This window comes from Protopterus annectens, chromosome 6.part1, assembly GCF_019279795.1.
Source record: "Protopterus annectens isolate FY-2018-M chromosome 6.part1, PAN1.0, whole genome shotgun sequence".
Lineage (NCBI taxonomy): Eukaryota > Metazoa > Chordata > Ceratodontiformes > Protopteridae > Protopterus > Protopterus annectens.
This window is the reverse complement of record NC_056738.1, coordinates 260354862-260375277: the sequence shown is the minus strand read 5'-3', so window position 1 is coordinate 260375277 and position 20416 is coordinate 260354862. Positions and strand designations below refer to the sequence as shown.

Below are 20416 nucleotides of genomic sequence, written 5' to 3'. Positions count from 1 at the left end.
ACCACCACAAAAACCTTTCTTTATTGAAGTCTCATGTTCAGTTCTTACCAAATGTGTCTGCTGCAGCATAACTATTTGCACTCTACATTTATTAATATAGTTCACTACTCTTTTTCTTTTTTTGTATATATCTGTAAGACCATTGACATTTAAAGATAGTATTGAAAGGCTCATTATGTTAAAAAGTTATTATTCCCACCTTTAATTTGTAACAGTTTTTTGTTAAGTATCTAGTTCCTGTTTTGTGTAATATGCACACACTGATGTTTGGCAGGTTGACCTTTTTTACAGCCGTTTCTTGTCATATCCATTTGAGCCTATGTCATATATTACAAAACGTTTTGTTTTATTGAAAACTCTCAAAAAATACACCTGAAGTACATTCCAAAAACCTATTAATTAATATTAACACACTAAGCTATGTGCATCTTCAAATATTGAAGTTTTACTTTCCTAAGAGGAACAATTGTTCCAAACTGACAGCCACACTCACTGAATTGGGTTAACCTAAAAGGAAGATTATCAATGCCAAGGTGTATGGTACAACCTGTCCTTCTACTATGTGCTATCTGGTTTTATCTTATCTTTACTGCTCTCCCAGAATGAGAAAATACTTGAATGCTTTCAGACAGCATTACCTCCTAGCCATTGAAAGAAAGCCATTTATTGCTCTTTATCAGATCATATCCATAGAGACATGATAACCAGATACAGGGTTGCTTCTACAAGTATTTACAGGTGTGCACCACTTAATGTCCTTCCACACTGTACTAAGTGGACGTAAATGCAGATGGACATTGTGCAGAAGGACGTTAAGTGAACCACAGTGTAAACAATACGATGTTCCCTTAACATCCGTGCCACTTAACATTCTGCAGGATAGAACCTATCCCAGATGTTAAGAGGAAAATACCTGGATTTATTTATTTATTTGCTAGAGGACAGCTTTATTATATTTAATGTCCTTTTTTATTTATTTGTTTTCTCTTAAAACATGTTACTAGATAAAACCAAAAGCCTTAATCCAGTCATTCCCCTATGCAGGAATGAGAAAAAGCACATCATTGTTTTCTTGTATCTTACTCTTTTGAGCAGACCATTCTTCTTTTTTTATATTGCAATGCCTACATTTCCTAAAACTGACAAGGAGAAAGAGAAAAGAAGGGAAAAAAACAAGGGCACTTGTTTACTTTATTATCCCCATTACACTTGAAAACTGAAAAACTACTTTGTAGCACGCAGATATCATGCACTATATAAATATTACTGTTAAGAACAAGAGGCTGTTTTACTTACAGTTAACTCTTTCCTTCCTTTTCCCCTTTCCTAAGTGTTCCTGCAGGCATTAATAACAAGTAGGGCACATGCTTTAGAGTCCCCTACAAGTTTAACAAAGTTGAAAAAAGTCCAATATTTCCAGGTTTTCTTGTTCTGTCACAAATATAATTAATACTTTATAATCCCACATTTATTTGTTAATTTCTGAGTTGCTTGTTTTATTCCTGTTTACCTCCATCTTCCAAATTCAGAATCTGCTTCCTTATCAACATATTCTCAGTTCTTATAGTCAACTTTTGTTCTTTTTTCTATCCCTCAAGCATTTTTCTGAAACACTGGGAAAGGTTTCACTGACACAGTCTCTCTCTCTGGTCTTTATTACCAGAAGAACAAGAAGCAGAAACTCTTTTTGTTTCACAGTTCACCTTTTGTTGGACAAACATTTGTACTTCCTTCTTAGGATGTTAGTCCCTCCAGGAAAGAATATTCTGAAGACAGCCAGATACAGTAGTTTGAATCTCATGCCAGCTTCTTCACATTCCATGATTAGTGGAATAAATTTACTCATCTTCTCCCTGGTGTACAATGAGTAATCTTTTTCCACAAACACTCTACTGTCTCCGACTTTTAGTACTTTGTCCTTCTGCCACAGTTTTGTCAGAATTAACTCCTTCTGCTGGTAGGATTGCATCTTTACTATTAAAGGTCTAGAGTGCCCTTTCAATTAACAACTCCTACTGTGGAATAACAGGCCAGTTGCTTTTTTTGTGCTTTCATAAAATTAATATAGTCTGTTCCTTCCAGCTTCTTTGGTATAGCAGAAAATCTCATATTTCCCTGTATGCTCTGTCCTCTAATTCTATTATTTTTAATTATCTTTTCTTGAGCAGTCTCATATTCAGTCAGTCTTTTCTTCATTTTGACCTCCAATTTTTGCAGTTTTGTCACGTCATCTGAATATCTGTTTAAAGCTTTTTCCATTTTATCCAGTCTTTTGTTATTTGAATTGACATACCCCATCAGTGTTTCATTTATTTTAATCAGCTCTGAGTGCATTTGACTTATTCTTTTCCTCTAGGTTACTGGAAGTTATATCTTGCACCACAGCTGGAGTTTGCACTGCTTTTTGATGAACAGCGGCATAATTCTTCCCAGTCAGTGTTTTGTCTTCACCTTCTGTGATTGATTTTCTTTCAGGTTCTCTGAATTTCTTGTGCAGTGCACTTACTAGCCAGTCAGTGAAATTTACCAATCAAAAATGAGTTCACTGGCTCTCTCTTCTGAGTTTCTGTTTTCACATTGGGAGAGATAAAATTGAGCTGTTACTCAATGTGCAGCCAACCTGGTAGTCCCAAACAGGAGAACTTTTGAGAGTAATTTATATTCTGTCTAACCTTAATTATAAAAAAAGAAGACTAGAAACAGTGTGGTAAGTTTACAAAATGCCCAGTTCCAAAGATGGCATCTTGAGATTGGGATAACTAAGGCCTACTTGAATAAAGATTGAAATCAACATATTATCTGTTAGGAATGTATAGTTTCAAAATGTTGCTAGCACAATTGAATCAAAAACTAGCCAGTAGCAGGTGGAGTATGATAAAGAAACCACAATTCTGTCTTTGTCAAAGTCAACATACTGAAATCTGGTCCAGTAAAAGTCCAGAATAACACCATAAGACATACCACAATGTGTCAGTGCCATAAATGCATTACTGGAAAAAACTCCCTTATCTTAGTAATCTTATCTATAAAAGTGCTTCATATTACTACAATCCAAAATGATTTCATGGCTGGGAACTCTGAGCAGTACCACAGCTCAGAATTGGTTTATCAGAAGCTGTACTCTGTGTTGAAATGCTTTTTTTTTATTTTTTTTCCATCTTCTCACCAACCATTCACCCTCCTCAATAGCATATGATCCCATTCATTTCCTCTTGGAGATGATCATCCTCAGATCTTCTGAGGTGGGAGCCATTATCTGGGCAGACAACAAGGATGCTTCTTTTCTCATCACATCTCAACAATGACAGTATTTTTTGTAGTAAGGCCCTAAGCCTTCCCTAGATGGTGATTATACACACCTGCACCACCTCATGAACTGCCAATGCCCCCTATGCCAATGCATATGTAAACTTTGACATGCAAGACTGGAGCTACTATCACCAGCTTGGACAGCCACAGTGTGCACCCCTCCCTATATTGGGTCTTGCTTTCATTGCCCTGAGTCTTCCCTCTCTCAGTACCAGAACAGTAGGCATAGCTGTCTGGGAGCCCCCCAAGACAGGCACCACCATCCTTCCAGCCAGCAAATCAGTCACTGGGATTGCTAATCAAATCTGGGTTGCCTAGGCAGTAGCTAGGGCTTTATCCCTCTATGCCATCATGTTAGCTTACTCTGTGGTTAATTTGATCATACTGGAATCTAACCACTGTCACTTTGCAAAGCAAAAAGCAAAGGAAAGCAAAAGCAAAGCAAAACATTATTTTCATTCAGACTGTACAACCAAAAAGTGAACAGCTGAATGAAATTATGTTCCTTCTTGCTCATTTATAAACAGCACAGACTATTTACAACAAAAAACACAAACACATAAAACACATAAACAACATACACACACATAACACAAAGTCCCAACAACCGAAACTCCATCTCTATACCGACAAGACCAATCCAGTTCCACCGATCTAACAGAACAAAGTCCGGATCACACATCCAAGCTGAGAGTCAGGTCTCCATCATCCGGCCTTGTCCAAGCCAATGACCACAGTCTGCATGATCACAGCCACCATCCACCATCATCTCCTACACCAATCTCATCTTTGCCAGCAATGATCCAGCTCCACTTCCACAAACCACTCAGATCTGTCACCACACTCTCCAACAACATCCAGCACTTGATCTCCACCATCCACTCCTCCCAACTCGTCTCTCCAAACACTGGCCACCACTCCAACCATTCCAAGCCACCTTAGCAAATCCAACTATTCACTGTCTAACCGATCCACCGATCTAGTGATCAACCGACACCACACCTCCTCTCTAATCTTGACCACCAGCGACCCAGAAAAATGATCCAACTATGGGGAAAATATGGAAAAACAGCAACAAACAAGCAAAAAAAAAAAAACAAACAACTTTGGTTATTTTACAGTAGCTATGACTGGTGAGTATACCGTGTAAGGCTACAAAAAGACTAAAAACAAGACAACCTAAATGATGTAAGATATGCACTAGAAAATGTAAGAGTTTTTATTACCAAATCAGTACACTAGTGTTATGAACACTCTGGGTAGAATTGATAGAAACTTGCATAGTACACAGTGCAGAGTAAGTTGCATTGTGTACTGTCGGACTGGCTCAATTTATGGTGACCCTCAGTGCACCATAGTGCAGCTCTGCTTTACAGAACAATGAGGGTTTTGGAGCTGCCTGGGAATACTGTTGCTTATAGGTGAACTATATCCTATCAAGGTTCCTATAGCAGTCCAGTGCACCGCTGAGGTAGAAGTCAAGCAAAGTACTGAAGTCATGCATGTTCACGCTATGCAAGTCATCCACCAAAGCAGTACCAAAAATGTGTACGTGTTCACCAGTATTTAGCACCATGGACCTATACATTTTAAAGTGAGGTAATCTGAGTAGGATAAAGTGGAACAAACTTCTCCTGTTTCGATTGTCTAGTCAGGTAAGTGGTGCAGTTTGCGTGTATGAGAGGATATGTGAACCTTTGTCCAAATATTGGTGTGAGTGTGTGTATGGATACAAGGGCTGTGCATGAGTGTGTGTATGTTTGTGTGCGCGTTTCTATATACATGCTACTAGGACTTTCAGAGTATGTGCATGGATGTTGTGTGCGTTCTATGTGTCTGTAAGTGTGTGTGTGTGTGTGTGTGTGTGTGTGTGTGTGTGTGTGTATATGTCTAAGTGTGTGTGTGTGTGTGTGTGTCTGTGGTCTGTGTGCGTGTGTGCATGTAAGTGACTGGATCACAGCTGTCTGATATGACTGTGTTCGATATGAATGGGACGATTCACAGATGCAGTTTGTGCAAGTACTGGATGTGTGTATGTTTGTATATACAAGTGTGCGTGTGTGTGTGTGTGCGTGTGTGCGTGTGTGCATGTGTGTGTGTGTGTGTGTGTGTGTGTGTGTGTGTGTGTGTGTGTGTGTGTCTGTGGTCTGTGTGTGTGTGTGCATGTAAGTGACTGGATCACAGCTGTCTGATATGACTGTGTTCGATATGAATGGGACGATTCACAGATGCAGTTTGTGCAGGTACTGGATGTGTGTATGTTTGTTTATACAAGTGTGTGTGTGTGCGTGTGTGTGTGTGTGTGTGTGTGTGTGTGTGTGTGCGCATGCGCGTACATGTACATATTTTTAATGTCCCCTCCTCTACGGTTTGGAGTTATAACCTGCAATACTGAAAACTTAAAATAATGTGTTGAACCTGCTTCTAATAGGTGTCCAGCTAGTGCATTATGTTCTGATTTAATACGCATATGATATAGGTGTTCTCTCATCCTCTCCCTCAATTTCCTGTTAGTCTTACCAATGTAGAATGCACTGCAGGACAAACACCTAGCAAGATATACTAGGTGTTCTATTTGAAAATCTGCACTGTTATAAAAATTTAATTCATATTGTGTTGAGGGATGTATAAAAGAGCCTCGGGTATCAATGAAATTACAAATGTTGCACCTATTACAAGGTTTTGTTCTATGTATGTTCCTATCATTACTCACTTCTATTCCTTTTCTCATATCTGGTGGATGACACAAAAGCTGTTTCAGGTTCTTTTTATTTTTAAACAAAAACTTTGGTCTCTCTCCCACTATTTCTTTAATACCCTCATCTAATATTAAGACCTCCCAGTGTTTTTGTATTATACCTTTCAAATCATTAACGTCTGAAGTATAAAACATAGGTATTTTCAAGTAGTTGGTTATACTTTCTTCATGTTCATTCCTTAACGACATACTTGCATGAGAAAAATAAGGACAAGCTCTTGTTGTTCTTAATGAACACACTTCATTAATAGCAGTATTGACTTCTGTCAAATTGTAATTCCTATGTAATAATCTTGTTTTTAAGTCAAGTATTTCATGTTCATAGCCATTCTGTGTTGGATTTAATCTGGATGCTCTCATAGCTTGTCCTTTAGCTACATTCTTAAAGACATAACGGGGGTGCATGCTATTTCTATGTAAAATAGTATTTCTATAGCATGCCTTTCTGTGTACCCCATATTCAGCATCCCATTTTCCAGTCTTTCTATGTGTACATCCAAAAATGCAATGTGATGTTGTGAGTGTTCCTTAGTGAAGCTTAGATACTCTGTCAAGCTATTTATCTCTGTTAAGAACTCATGTAAGCTTGTTTCATTGCCTGAGGAGGGGACATTAAAAATTATACAGAAAATTGTGAGTTGAAATGGATTATTAAACTGAGAGCAGATAAGAGACCGGGATTAAATGATAAAATACCCCTTAAGCCAGTATTGCAAAACAGACGAATGAAGTCGTTTAGGTGATAATTTTATTCCTCTATTTATTTATTTAATGTATTTGATATACTGGTCTGACTATGAATGGATACACAGTGTAATCACTTTATGAGAATTGATTGATTTTAAGTGAATTTATAATCACATATTTTTACACTTATATATTTTTGTATATTAATTTATATTTAAGTTTCAGACAGCACATATATTTTAATAGTAATAATATTATTTGAAATGAGCATGTTTAGATGCAATTACTATGTGCTTTGGTAAGTCATAGGCATATAACTTTTTAGATAGCTGCACTTTATTCTCAATGAGTAGGAAATGACATAAGCATGATGTGTTTATTTAATGAATTATTCATGAAGTTATCTATTTAAGAAGGATTTGATTTTAACTTTTTATATGGTCTGATGAAGCCTTAATAGTGAAAGCGCTTACCTAATACTATATTAAAAGTGTTTATTTTATGCAACATTGTGCCAGCCACATTGTATCTGTTTCATAAGAACTTTCTATTTGACCGTGGTTTGTTCCAGTGGATGTTGTCATATTTAATACTGGATATCTCTCAAGATGTGCAACTTACAGTGCAAATATCAAAGACAATTTTTTTTCAATAACATCTAATCACTTCAAGTAATGCACACAGTTTGTCAATCAGTTTTTGAAGTATTAAGCACATATGGAAATATTGCCTATTTTCATAATTGCTAAAAAGCAATTAGCAATATTACCAGTACAGTGTGATATAAATCGGCATTGACAGTGAATGTCCTGTCTCCTACATTGATGTTTCATACCATATGCCTCAATAACATGTAGGTCATTCAGTTATGTAAATATGAGCATAAATTTGAAAGCATGAACAAGAAGTGGAAGGCAAAGATTAATTTCTCCACATCCTAGACTAACACTATTAGTGTCACTTTGTTAATAATGCCTTGCCCTTTCTAATACTGTCTATTATTAGCTGGTAAGTCAGTTAGTTAAAGAAGCCAGACCTACAAAAGTTTTGGATGCTATAAAGTGGTATCAGTGTGAACTGAATGTATACAAAAAAGGCATCGTAGGTTGAATGAGTAAACACTCTTCTAGCAGCCCGACTTGTAACTAGACATTTTTTTAGATGAAATGCAATGAAAAAACTTTTTAAAGCTCCGGGAGTTTTCTTACCAATTCAAGTGCATTGGTAATTTATGAGTAGTCAGCGTGCAAGGAAGAGGTGACCACTGGACAAGATCAAGTTTAAAATAAATCCAGAAAGTGAAGATTCATGAATTGTATATGAATCAAAATATGTGGCTGCTCTCCATTGGTCTGTATGTAATGCTGTTGTGCTCTGTCAAACACAAACCTTTTCTTGAATGTAGAGAGTTTTAAAGTATCTGCTAGGAGTTGATTTCAAGACAGACATTAACTAGGCATACTTTTATATGTTGCAAAAATGCTCATTCAATAAACTGGAGTCTGTACTGATGAATCTGTCTTGCCTATAATGTTGAATTATAGGTATATAAAAATCTGACACAGCTGTGTAAGATCACGCTGCCATCTGCTTGCAGCATATACTTCTATGTTATTTCCTGTTTATATCTGTGCATCTATCCTGACAAACCAAATATAGTAAACTGCAGGGATGGCACCTTGAAGTCCACAAAAATGACCATATAAAAACTGATGACAAGGCAAATTATTTTATTCGTCAGAAAGACATGCAAATTGATGGAAACATTTCATTATATAGTTTTAAAAATGTCACAAGTGTACTTTGTCAATCCAAAAGAAGAAATGGAAGAGAAGGCTGCAATTAAAAGAAAACTTCAAAGCCAAGTTTTTTTTGGCTACAAAAATTCTTTGAAAAAAGACTATTACAAAGAAGGGCACAAGAATAAAGGTATATTAAAATAAAGCAGCGAAAAAGAAAAAAAAAAAGAAGAGAAAAGAAATAGAATTTAACACACAGAAAATGTGAAAATTATTTGCTGAGAGTCCTAGTCTGCCATAATAATAATTTTACGCATATGTAAGCTTACATTAAAATAACTGTCTTGTCATATTTTAGAACTCTGTAAAAGTATTAAGCATAGCAAGAGGTGATGTCATATTTACTTTACTAGTACACCAATGCAATAACAAATATTGAATATATATGAAGCCATAACAAGATCAGATGGCATATATAAAGATATATTAGACAAATTAAATACCAACTCTGACCAGTGTAACATAAAGGATTATGAGCAGGTTGCTGATCATAACCTGCTTATTATCTGCTCAAGACATGGATGCCATGAATCTTGGTATCCATGTCAAAATCACGTAATTAAGTGTTATAATCAGAGACCCTTTCACGGGGTGGATTCATGAATGCCTACACTAAGTGCTGCTATTGTGTATCTGTTATGGCAAGCTGCATGTGTGAATGCATGCTATTTTGTATTCAATAAATGGCTCTACACTTAGCATCGAGCCTCAAAATAAGTATAAATGACAGAATATACTAATGACAACATAAGTAGATGAAGTACATCCTAATTAACCAATCCAACATGGCAGCACTGTTCAGAAAAGTATAAAGTAATCATGTACATTTAGTGTAGCCATTTCATCCAATATCCAAAACTTTTTGGAACACAACCACAATTATCCTTAAAATTAAAATGTTATGAATTGCTGCTGCCATTGTTAACCTGTATGTACAACAGACTTTAATTCAAGGTGCTGCTGCTGCTGCTGGCAGACCTAGGCCAAGAAGAAGGGGGTTTAGACCCCATTTGATTTATTATGGACTGCACGACACAGAAACTGTAGAGCAATACTGAGTGGAAAGGGAAACACTAGAGGAAATATTCACCCTCTGCTGCACTCACCTGAAGCCCCAGTGAAATTGTGGAGAACGCATTCCAGTGTAAACAAATGTATGTGTAACATTACATATACTAGCTACAGGCACTTTCCAGATATCCACAGGGACAATATTAGGGGTGTCACAGGCCTCAGCTCCTAGAATATTGCATCATTTTCTAAATGCAATGCTACAACATGCAAGGAGTATATCTGTTTCCCATGTACCTCTGGAGAGAGCAAGAAACATGCAGGAATTTTGTGCAATAGCACAGTTCCCTGAAGTTTTGGGAGTCATAGATTGCACACACATAGAAATAAAAGCCCCATCAAGTGAGCCAGGAAGGAAGCACATTAACAGGAATGGATAGCACTGTATAAACTGTCAGGTTGTCTGTAATGCCCAAAGGGTCACCTGTAATGGCTTTGCAGGCAACCATGGCAGTTTTCAAGGCTGACAGATATGGCATACCTGTGAGCTGTACACAAGGTTTACTAGGGGTCACTTTCCACAAGGGGATCTAGTGAGGGATGCACCTTATGCAGTGGAAATTGGCTCATAACACCCATGAGAAACCCACACAACCCCAATGAGCAAGGATGCAATCACACCCATGTTCAAACTAGGAACATTATAGAACATATATCTGGCTTGCTGAAATCAACATTCTGATGTCTAGATGCATCAGGACGTACCCTTCAGTATGATCCAGCCACCTCTGCCCAAATACTCACAATATGTGCCATGTTGCATAATATAATTCCCAGGAAACAGCTTCAGCAAGGACAGCAAGGTCCAGAACCACAGTTTCCAGAACCTCAGGCAGGGCCAGCAGCTCCAGCAGATGCAGATGAGCAGTCTGAGGGAGAACCACCAGCTACAGGTCATGCTGGCAGATGTAGGCATGTGTAATATAGCATGGTTCTGACTAAGAGGCAAAGGATAGCACACCCTCTGACCACCTAAGTGAAAACCTAAGAGCTTAAGCACATACAAATATTAAAACTTGATCCCTCAAAAGTCCACAACCTTTACTTACCTATGTAGTGGTTATTTTCTGCAGTATTAACAAGGTAAGTCTGGAACCTATAAGGAAGAAAGAGGTATACAACAGATTACTGCCATGTGCAAATACTTATCTGTCCCTAAGCTAGAACATGTTTCAGGTGCACAGGAAGGTCAGTAATAGCTTATGAATGATGTTTGCAATATACATCTATGGATTTTTCCCTATACTGTGCATCAGGCATTTAGTTGACCACTGTATATAAACCAGTGAGAAGGTCAATTGTATCATCAGTTGCACAAGTATGCCAATAAGCAATACTTAAATATCTATTTTGACTGCATTACTAAGAATACTAACAGAAATACAATGAAGGTCAACGATTACATAACCAATTATTCACAACTGAGTAGGAATGATAAATAAATAACATTTCTTCTGCAATACATTTACATTAAAGCAAGCTTCTGAGTAAGAAAGCTATCTTGTCTCTGCATCAGACATATATGCAACCATAAGTTACAAAGAAATGTGGAAATGACAGGGCACAGTCATCATCACTTACATAGGTTGGGAAAGTGCAGGAGAGTAAGCCTGACACCAAAAAAAGGTGAATGTGTGCAAGTAAAAAAAATATTCATTAAGTATCCAGTTTGATAGGGCTACAAACAAAATATGTATATCAGTCAACAGTAGTGTTTATATAACTTGTGTGTGTGAATGCATGTGTATGTATGTGTGTGTGAGGTGGTATGGGCAAGTTTTTGTTGAACGTGTGTATGTCTGCATGAACACAATCATCCACTGTGCTAGCACTATGTCTTGGCATCTCCAACAGATAGGGCCATACATGGTAGACTAGTCAGGTCAGCATCATCACCCCCATAAGAACTACCTCTGCAATTGGGGGTGCTACATGAATGTGAGTAATATCTACAGGATGAGCTCTCATCACAGCTACATGAAGTTCCATGACCATGTGGCCTACTATGTCTGGATGTGGACACCACAATCATTAATGGAGCAGGGGAAGTAGTGCGACTACAGGAGCAGGATCTTGCACTGCCCTGTCAGCTAACACCTGATAATGTAGTGGCTCCCCAGTTATTTGGATGTTGACCCTTCCCCAACAGATGTTCCATTACAGACATTGATTGATCCATTGTGTCATTTAACCTGTTCAATGAGTCACCCACATGGTTCAAGCAGTCCCGCATGTCAGAATGCACAATGTTTAGTACTCGCACTGTCTCTTCCAAGGCCCTGGTGGAATTTGCCTGTACCTCAATGACAACCCTACACATATGTTGTGTGGCAGCTACTGACACATCAACATCAGGAGGAGGGTGAACTACAGGCCTCCTCCGAGCACCCGTGGCACTTGCCCTCATTCTGGCTATGGGGAGAATCCACTAGCTCTGGAATTGGAGTAACCACTCTAGCCTGATCAACTGTGTCATCCTCAACTTGTCCTATGTCTGAGGTCTGTGTGTCATGGGTATTTGTAACCATACTGACTGTTTCCAGAACAGAGGCAGGGGATGTCACAGGCACAATGCCAGTGTCAGACTGACCCTCTGCACTGCCAGACTGTGCCCCTTCATTGCTGCCATCAATATCAGAGGCTACCAGTACCCTAACATCAGGTGACAGGAGTTCCACAGTGCCACTGGCAGGATTATCTATGATAAGTAATCAATACAACAAAAAGAGAAATAGAATACAAACCGATCAAACTTAAGATAAGTATATTAAAAATTAATAGATGCTAATGCAATGAAAAAATAACTTTAATGTATACCTATATCTTCCTTTTGTACATTAATAAGAACGCAAAAGGTGTGCTTATCATGTGTAGATAGTCATGCAAACTGAGAACCAGATGTGCCTACATATAAGAAAGGGAGATAAAACATAGCTGATAAGCATCACAATGCACATAACACAAGAAACAAAGAAACATTCCCTTGACACCTGCAGAATAAGAAACACCTCATACAAAAGTGTACTGTCCAGTTGACTTCCCCTCCTTCTCTCTCTCATTTAGTGTCTCTTCTATGCCACTCTTCTTGCTCTCTCTCTCTCTCTCTCTCTCTCTATATATATATATATATATATATATATATATATATATATATATACACACACACACACACATATAACACATGACATATACATACAGTGAGAATTATTTAATTATATTGCATACCTATACGTTTTGCAGTAGACACACAGGCACACTTGGGTTGTCATCCACCTCAGCCCCAACACCATTCTGTGAGAACTCTGTGCTGACTTGTTTGGATCTCTGTCAGTGGACAAGAACTGCTCTATTTCAGCCAGTGGTAATTCAGTAGCAGGACCAGCCCCCACAGCCATTATTCCTGGGCAATTGCAGCCTCCCTATGCCTCACTTGTGTGATCATGTCACTGTCCCTATGTTTTATTTTTTGATATGTATGGCCATGAACTCCTACTACATTTATGTTGTTGACCACCTAGTCCCAGATAAAGTCACAGGAGGACTTGTCACCTGTACTTCTCTCTAAGAGCAATGACCTGTGGCAACATAGTGCCTGGATGATCACTTCACTCTTGGGATCATTGCATGGTGGTTTACAGGGGTGTAATTGTCATGGGTACCATAGCCCTGTATGAGAGGAAACAGAAAAGGAAAAAATAATACATAAGTAAGCTACAACTGATTTTTACCAAAACAAATATCTGTGAATGTATTCTTCCAACATGCACTAAATATTTGAAAAAGTAAGGCTCCAAATGAACACTCACAACTTAATACAGAATTCTGCCTTGGCCAAAAAAAAAAAAAGCAAGGAAATGAAAAACAATGTTAAAAGTATGTCAGGAGGACAACAGTTGTTATACTCTGTACTAGATTGTAGCATTAATAAAAATAATGTACATTTTTCAAAGAAAATTGATAAAGCTTTTGTGGGATATCCACTTCCATGGAGGGCAGCCAGTATATATCACAGGCTTAAAACAATTTTGTAGGCTAATAATGCAACCCCCCTGACTGGGCTAATAGGTAATACAACAATCCTCTGAAATAACTGGTCAGCTTCCCAGCTAAAACTTTCCATAAATGTCAGGTAACATTCTTTACAAACATTTTTAATCATCAATAAATAACTGATACACATGGCTATGCCAATAGCTAGGGAGAAACATACAGACAGTAAACCAACATTTGTATTGTAAAATGCAGTCCATCAGTAATATTAAAGTAAAGCAATTTATAAAAAAAACAGCACAAAACATTTGAAGCAAGTCAGTTGTTAAACTGCAAACAAGTTTGGAAAACAAGTATTAGTACCGAGCTCTTATAGGTTCATATGTATATACTAGGCTAATGACCACTATGACCTTCAGAAGCCTAGCTGTACAATCCTACCCAATTGCATTGCTGTGTATCATAGGCATTTGTTAGGAGAGGGTATATTAGGAGGTTTCTAGAAGTTATTTGGGGGGATATTTTAGTTTGGGCATTACTATCTGCCTCTATCAGTTTCATGGAGGCCAGACCTAGGGTGAATTTCTGAACTGCAATCCACTGATCAAGGTTACACATAAATAGGACTAGGGATGGACTTTATTTATTTATGTCACAAGCAAAATTTAAGTACTTGGATCTAGTGGTTCTGATACTGTTAATTTTGTAGATGTGCAAAAGGTCCATCAGGGTTGAATCCAAGAATGTCTTGTATGTGTAACTTGCAGGAGACAGAGTATAGAGATAGGACTTTAAGGCAAACCATGTAGGACAATGTGTTTATATCCTGGATTCTCCTGGTAAGGAACCTTTTTGGATGTTCCAATTATTACATATGTCTAGTCAGATACATACCGAATGGGGCAGTATACTCAATTATGGGTCTGATAAGGGCTAAATAAAGTGTCACTATGATCAAAACAGTCTACCCTACTATGATACAAATTCCTGACCTGCACAATTACCCTAATAAAATGCAGCTTTAGCTCTGTGAGCATTGTGAATATGCAAATGAGGCCATTAGCATTCATGAATTACACAATCTGCATTAAGTGCAGGGTAGGTAAATGTAGTGTAAAAACTAACATGACTGCATGCACACATCCTAGCAGTGCAAGGATGAACATTCAGAAGTGTTACCTGCTAAGGGCTTGCAAGTGTGAATGACTGTCTGCTGGAACAATCAGGGTTTCACAGACTGTCTTCTTTGATGTACAATTACCAAAGATGTGTCAGGGAGAAAAACTTTACAAGAAAGTCTGTGAGTACATTGACTGACTTAGGAAAGCAAAATTCATAGCATTTGTATGAACTGATTATGATCACACTTTGTGCTCTGAATAAAATTTGTCATCAATTCTAAGGAAGTATATTACTCACTGAAACATATATCAAAAGCAATGCAAATCACGTTGTAGTCTTAGTGGAAACAATGAGAAAATGATGCTCAAAACATAAAAAGAAAAAAAAAAGATCTGCAGTGTTGCAAACTTTTATTTTATATTGTGTGAGGAAAGATTAGCTTAACTGTTGCCAATATCCCATTAATCCACACATAAAAGTGCAAACTACAAAGGGCAACTTTCTGTTGCACCTGTAATGTGAATTCACATCATGTCTCATCCTGAGTATTTGTAAACTAATTTTTTTCTTCAAAATATGTGTATGTGACTGTGGCAAATACTAATAATAATCTCAAGTGTGTTGTGAATGCCCTGATATGATGGGGTTTGAATCCAGAGAGGGTGCTGTTTGTGTGAATGTACTGATGTTTAAGGAGCATATGTTCATGTTGCAAGGCACCAAAGTTGAGGAAACATCAGGAATGTACATTTTAACTACTTGTTCTATTTGCAACTTCTTGTTTCCTTTATTTCAATATTTTTTTCATTTTTTTCTCTGTTCATCTTTTGTGTGCCATTTGGCATTGCAACTTTTGACTGGCAGCTGTCATTATCAGTGACCAATAATTCATTTTCTGAGGTAAAAACTGACAAATTTCATTTGAAATTCCATCAGTCACACAATTGAGACTGGCACCAGTGCTATTTCATCAGCACTGTGGCCAGTACTGAGTGAATAAATTCCACCTGTCAGGTAACTATCTTGGTGACATAAAGAGCAAGTGAAATGAGCTTACAGAAAGAGGCCACATAATGCAGTGTATAAATATAGTTTACACATATTTTTTATAACTGGATTCAGAATAAATATTGGCACCCAATGCTGTATATGAAATGAACAGGCTAAAGTCTTTGATAAATGACAAAATTCTTGCATGTAGCCCTTGTGAATTGATGTGACAAAGGTGTTGCTGCTATAAATTCACCTCTTTTCATTATTAATAACAATATGTGCTATATATTTTGTCAGATCTGACATTTTGTAAAGTGTGAAAACAAAAAAGCAGTCACATGAGTAATGAGGACATATGTGTCATATACGCTGGAGCACTTATTCATATCTTACAAGTGTTCATCATAACAGAAATACTTAATATTGAAAACATTTATGTCATGAGTAATTGTATGTATTGTGGCAAGAATGAACTACTGTTATTGTGTGTGTGTCCCCATTCAGAACAATTGCTATGACATGAAATCCTGCTGATATGTAATCCAAATGCTACTTGTAATGTGGCAAGTAGATGTGAAAAGGATGAATGTATAATGCTATAACTGATGCGTTCCTTGTTACATATATCCAATAAATGTGTTATTCTGCAATATAAGGTAATTTTTTAATGCCTTTTCCATTTGTGGTCCTTTCAGCAGTGTGCAAATAAGGTTCACTGCTGAAGGAGAAAAGTAAAAAATTAAATTTGGGCTTTCATCTGTAGCACAAATGAGCCTGGTGATTATGTGCAGCCGTCATCACTCTGGATAGTACTCATTGAAGAAGATGCAGCTGTTAGGTGACTTTCTCTGTGGCAGAAAGTGTAAGTATAGTGAGCTTAGCAAAAGAAGACAGTTGATGCAGGGTTCAAATCCAGTTTACAGATAATTTTTCATAGGGAGTTGGAATGACATTTGTCACATTTTGTTGAAGAATGTAACACTAAATACAAATAAGTATTATAACTATACATCATTAATGCTTGCTACTGTATATTAGCCGAATATAATGTGCGTAAATTAAGTTAAACATGACAAGTGAGGATATTTAAATTTGAATGCACTTGCATGGGCATGATTTGCACAATACTTTTGTTATAATTATCATGAGTTATCACATATCAGAAGTATGTGTTTAGGACAGTATGTCTTATGAAGTATGTATGCAACATAACTCAACATTTATTACTCAGGTCACGCAACTCCATGTATCTAAAATGTACTTACAAGCTCAGACACTGCCTTTTACATAGAAATGCAGTCCCACGACTAAAGTTACACACATACAGGCATCTCATAAGTATACCTCCTTTCATTTTTAAGTTAAAAAATCTCTAATTACCACATCAAAAAGTTAAGTTGTTCTGTAGCACTGACAGTTAATAAGCAATATTTAACATTTTATCATTTTTTCTCATGGGTTTGATTTCTAGGTGGTACTACTCATTATTATTAAGAAGGAGGGAGGAGCATAGGGTGACATACAAGAGTGGAGGAAGAGGCACACAGGTGGATTATATCTTATGTAGGAGGGCCAGTCTGAAGGAGATTGGAGACTGTAAATTGGTGACCGGGAAAAGTGTAGTTAGGCAGCACAGGATGGTGGTTTGTAGGATGACGCTGGTGATCAAGAAGAGGAAGAGGAGTGTAAGGGTAGCACCAAGGATCAAATGGTGGAAACTGCAAAAGGGTAATTGTGAGGTGGAGTTCAAGGAAGAGTTAAGACAGACACTGGGTGGCAGTGAAGAGTTACCAAATAGCTGGGTAACTACAGCAGAGCTAGTAAGGGAGATGGCTAGAAAGGTGCTTGGTATGACATCTAGACAGAGGAAGGACGACAAGGAGACATGGTGGTGGAATGAGGAAGTACAGGAGAGTATACAGAGAAAGAGGTTGGCAAAGAAGAAGTGGGATTGTCCGAGAGATGAAGAAAGTAGACAGGAGTATAAGGAGATGAGGTGCATGGCAAAGAGAGAGGTGGTGAAGGCTAAGGATAAGTCATATGAAGGGTTGTACGAAAGGTTGGACACTAAGGAGGGAGAAAAGGACCTGTACTGATTGGTTAGACAGAGGGACCAAGCTAGGAAAGATGTGCAGCAGGTAAAGGTGATAAAGGATAATGAGGGAAACATACTCACAAGCGAGGAGAGTGTGTTGAGCAGATGGAAAGAGTACTTTGTGGGGTTGATGAATGAAGAGAATGAGAGAGAGAGAGAAGGTTGGATTATGTGGGGATAGTGAATCATGAAGTGCAATGGATTAGCAAGGAGGAAGTAAGGATAGCTATGAAGAGGATGAAGAATGGAAAGGCTGTTGGTCTAGATGACATACCTGTGGAAGCATGGAGGTGTTTAGGTGAAATGGCAGTGGAGTTTCTAACCAGATTGTTAAATGAAGTCTTGGAAAGTGAGAGGATGCCTGGAGAAAAAAGTGTTTTGGTACTGATTTTTAAGAATAAGGGTGATGTGCAGAGCTGTTGTAACTACAGAGGGATTAAACTGATCAGTCACAGCATGAAGTTATGGGAAAGAGTAGTGGAAGCTAGGTTAAGAAGAGACATGATGTTTAGTGATGAGCAGTATGGTTTCATGCCGGAAAGAGCACTACAGATGTAATGTTTGCTCTGAGAGTGTTGACGGAGAAGTACAGATAAGGTCAGAAGGAGTTGCATTATATTTTTGTAGACTTAGAGAAAGCATATGACAAGGTACCTAGAGAGGAGTTGTGGTACTGTATGAGGAAATTGGGAGTGTCAGAGAAGTATGTAAGAGTGGTACAGGATATGTACGTGGGTAGTGTAACAGCGGTGAGGTCTGCAGTGGGAGTGACGGATGCGTTTAAGGTGGAGGTGGGATTACATCAAGGATCAGCTCTGAGCCCTTTCTTATTTGCAATGGTGATGGACAGGTTGACAAACAAGATCAGACAGGAGTCCCCGTGGACTATGATGTTTGCAGATGACATTGTGATCTGTAGTGAGAGTAGGAAACAGGTGGAGGAGACCCTGGAGAGATTAAGATATGCTCTAGAGAGAAGAGGAATGAAGGTCAGCAGGACTAAGACAGAATATATGTGTGTGTGTGAATGAGAGGGAGGATAGAGGAATGGTGAGAATGCAAGGAGTAGAGGTGGCGAAGGTGGATGAGTTTAAATACTTAGGATCAATAGTTCAGTGTAATGGTGAGTGTGGAAGAGAGGTGAAGAAGAGAGTACATCCAGGATGGAGTGTGTGGAGAAGAGTGTCAGGAGTGATTTGTGACAGACCAGTACCAGTAAGAGTGAAAGGGAGGGTCTATAAGAAGGTAGTGAGACCAGCTATGCTATATGGGTTGGAGACAGTGGCATTGATAAAAAGGCAGGCGTTAGAGCTGGATGTGGCAGAGTTAAAGATGTTAAGATTTGCACTGGGTGTGACGAGGGTGGATAAGATTAGGAATAAGTATATTAGAGGGTCAGCCCAGGTTGGATGCTTTGGAGACAAAGCCAGAGAGGCAAGATTACATTGGTTTGGACATGTGCTGAGGAGAGATGTTGAGTATATTGGGAAAACGATGCTAAGGATGAAGCTACCAGGTAAAAGGAAAAGAGGAAGGCATAAGATAAGGTTTATGGATGTGGTGAGAGAGGACATGCAGGTGGTTGGTGCTTTCAGTTACACAAACGCAGCTGGCAAGGCTGTGCGTCTTTACACACACACACACACACACACACGCACACACACACACACACACACACACACACACACACACACACACACACACACACACACACACACACACACACACACACACACACACACACACCAATTCAGACACATAATTCTAGTCTGATAACAGCAGGCATTACTGGTAAATGTAGGGATGGTATTCCATTTACAACCAAATGGGTGGGTGTTGTGGATTCCTAGATTTTATGGCACTCCTCATGAACCACTACAGCCAGAAGCTGCTGCAGGGAGATTATCCTGGGTCTCAGTATAAAGCTGAGGCTTGGAATAGCTTGGCCAAGGCTGTCACCAGTGCAACTGGCATCCACGCACTGGGGAATGATGTTGTCACCAATACAGTGACATGACGAGGTGCAAGTGGGACCTCCTGAGCTGATGGGAAGATGTATATAAGACTGCAAACAACCGTCAATTGTGTAAGTATACTGGCCTATCACATGTGTATGATATGGCATTAAACAGTCAACCATTGCAGTTATTCATTATGCTTTTTACATATTTTTTCTTTTCTCTACTGTACAGCTGCAGAAGAGATAGCAGAAAACAATGAAGCACATCAGGACAGATGAACTTGTCTCCTAGATGCTTGGTTTGAATATGAATCAGGTATGAATTCAAGGCAGAGAACTATTTTAAGTCCATCACTCTAAACCCTCCAGAGCAGGCATACCTTATCTTTGCCTACTCCAATAGTTCTTGGTGTTTTAGGCAATGGATACATCAATTTTATTGTGTGTTCATTCAATACCCTGAATCAGTCTTTAGTTTTTTTTTCACAGAGTAGTACTTATAAGATATTAAGTGCAATACTACATGCCAGTAACAATTCATTTTTTGCAAATGCAGTTACTTACTTTGAAAACATATATATGATATGTGTAGTCAAATACATAATTCAATTTGTCATTCATACCATTGTGAT

The 20416-nt window shown here is 38.2% G+C and overlaps 1 protein-coding gene across 1 annotated transcript in view; it reads left to right on the top strand.

The window, feature by feature from the left end:
* NAALADL1 (N-acetylated alpha-linked acidic dipeptidase like 1) overlaps positions 1-20063 on the top strand; it is a 712563-nt gene extending 692500 nt beyond the window's left edge. Inside the window, exons 21-22 of the mRNA XM_044075363.1 lie at positions 10402-10532; positions 20017-20063. Of these exons, the coding sequence (XP_043931298.1) occupies positions 10402-10532; positions 20017-20063 (178 nt within the window). The remainder of the gene's footprint in view (positions 1-10401; positions 10533-20016) is intronic.
* Positions 20064-20416: the final 353 nt, after the last annotated feature.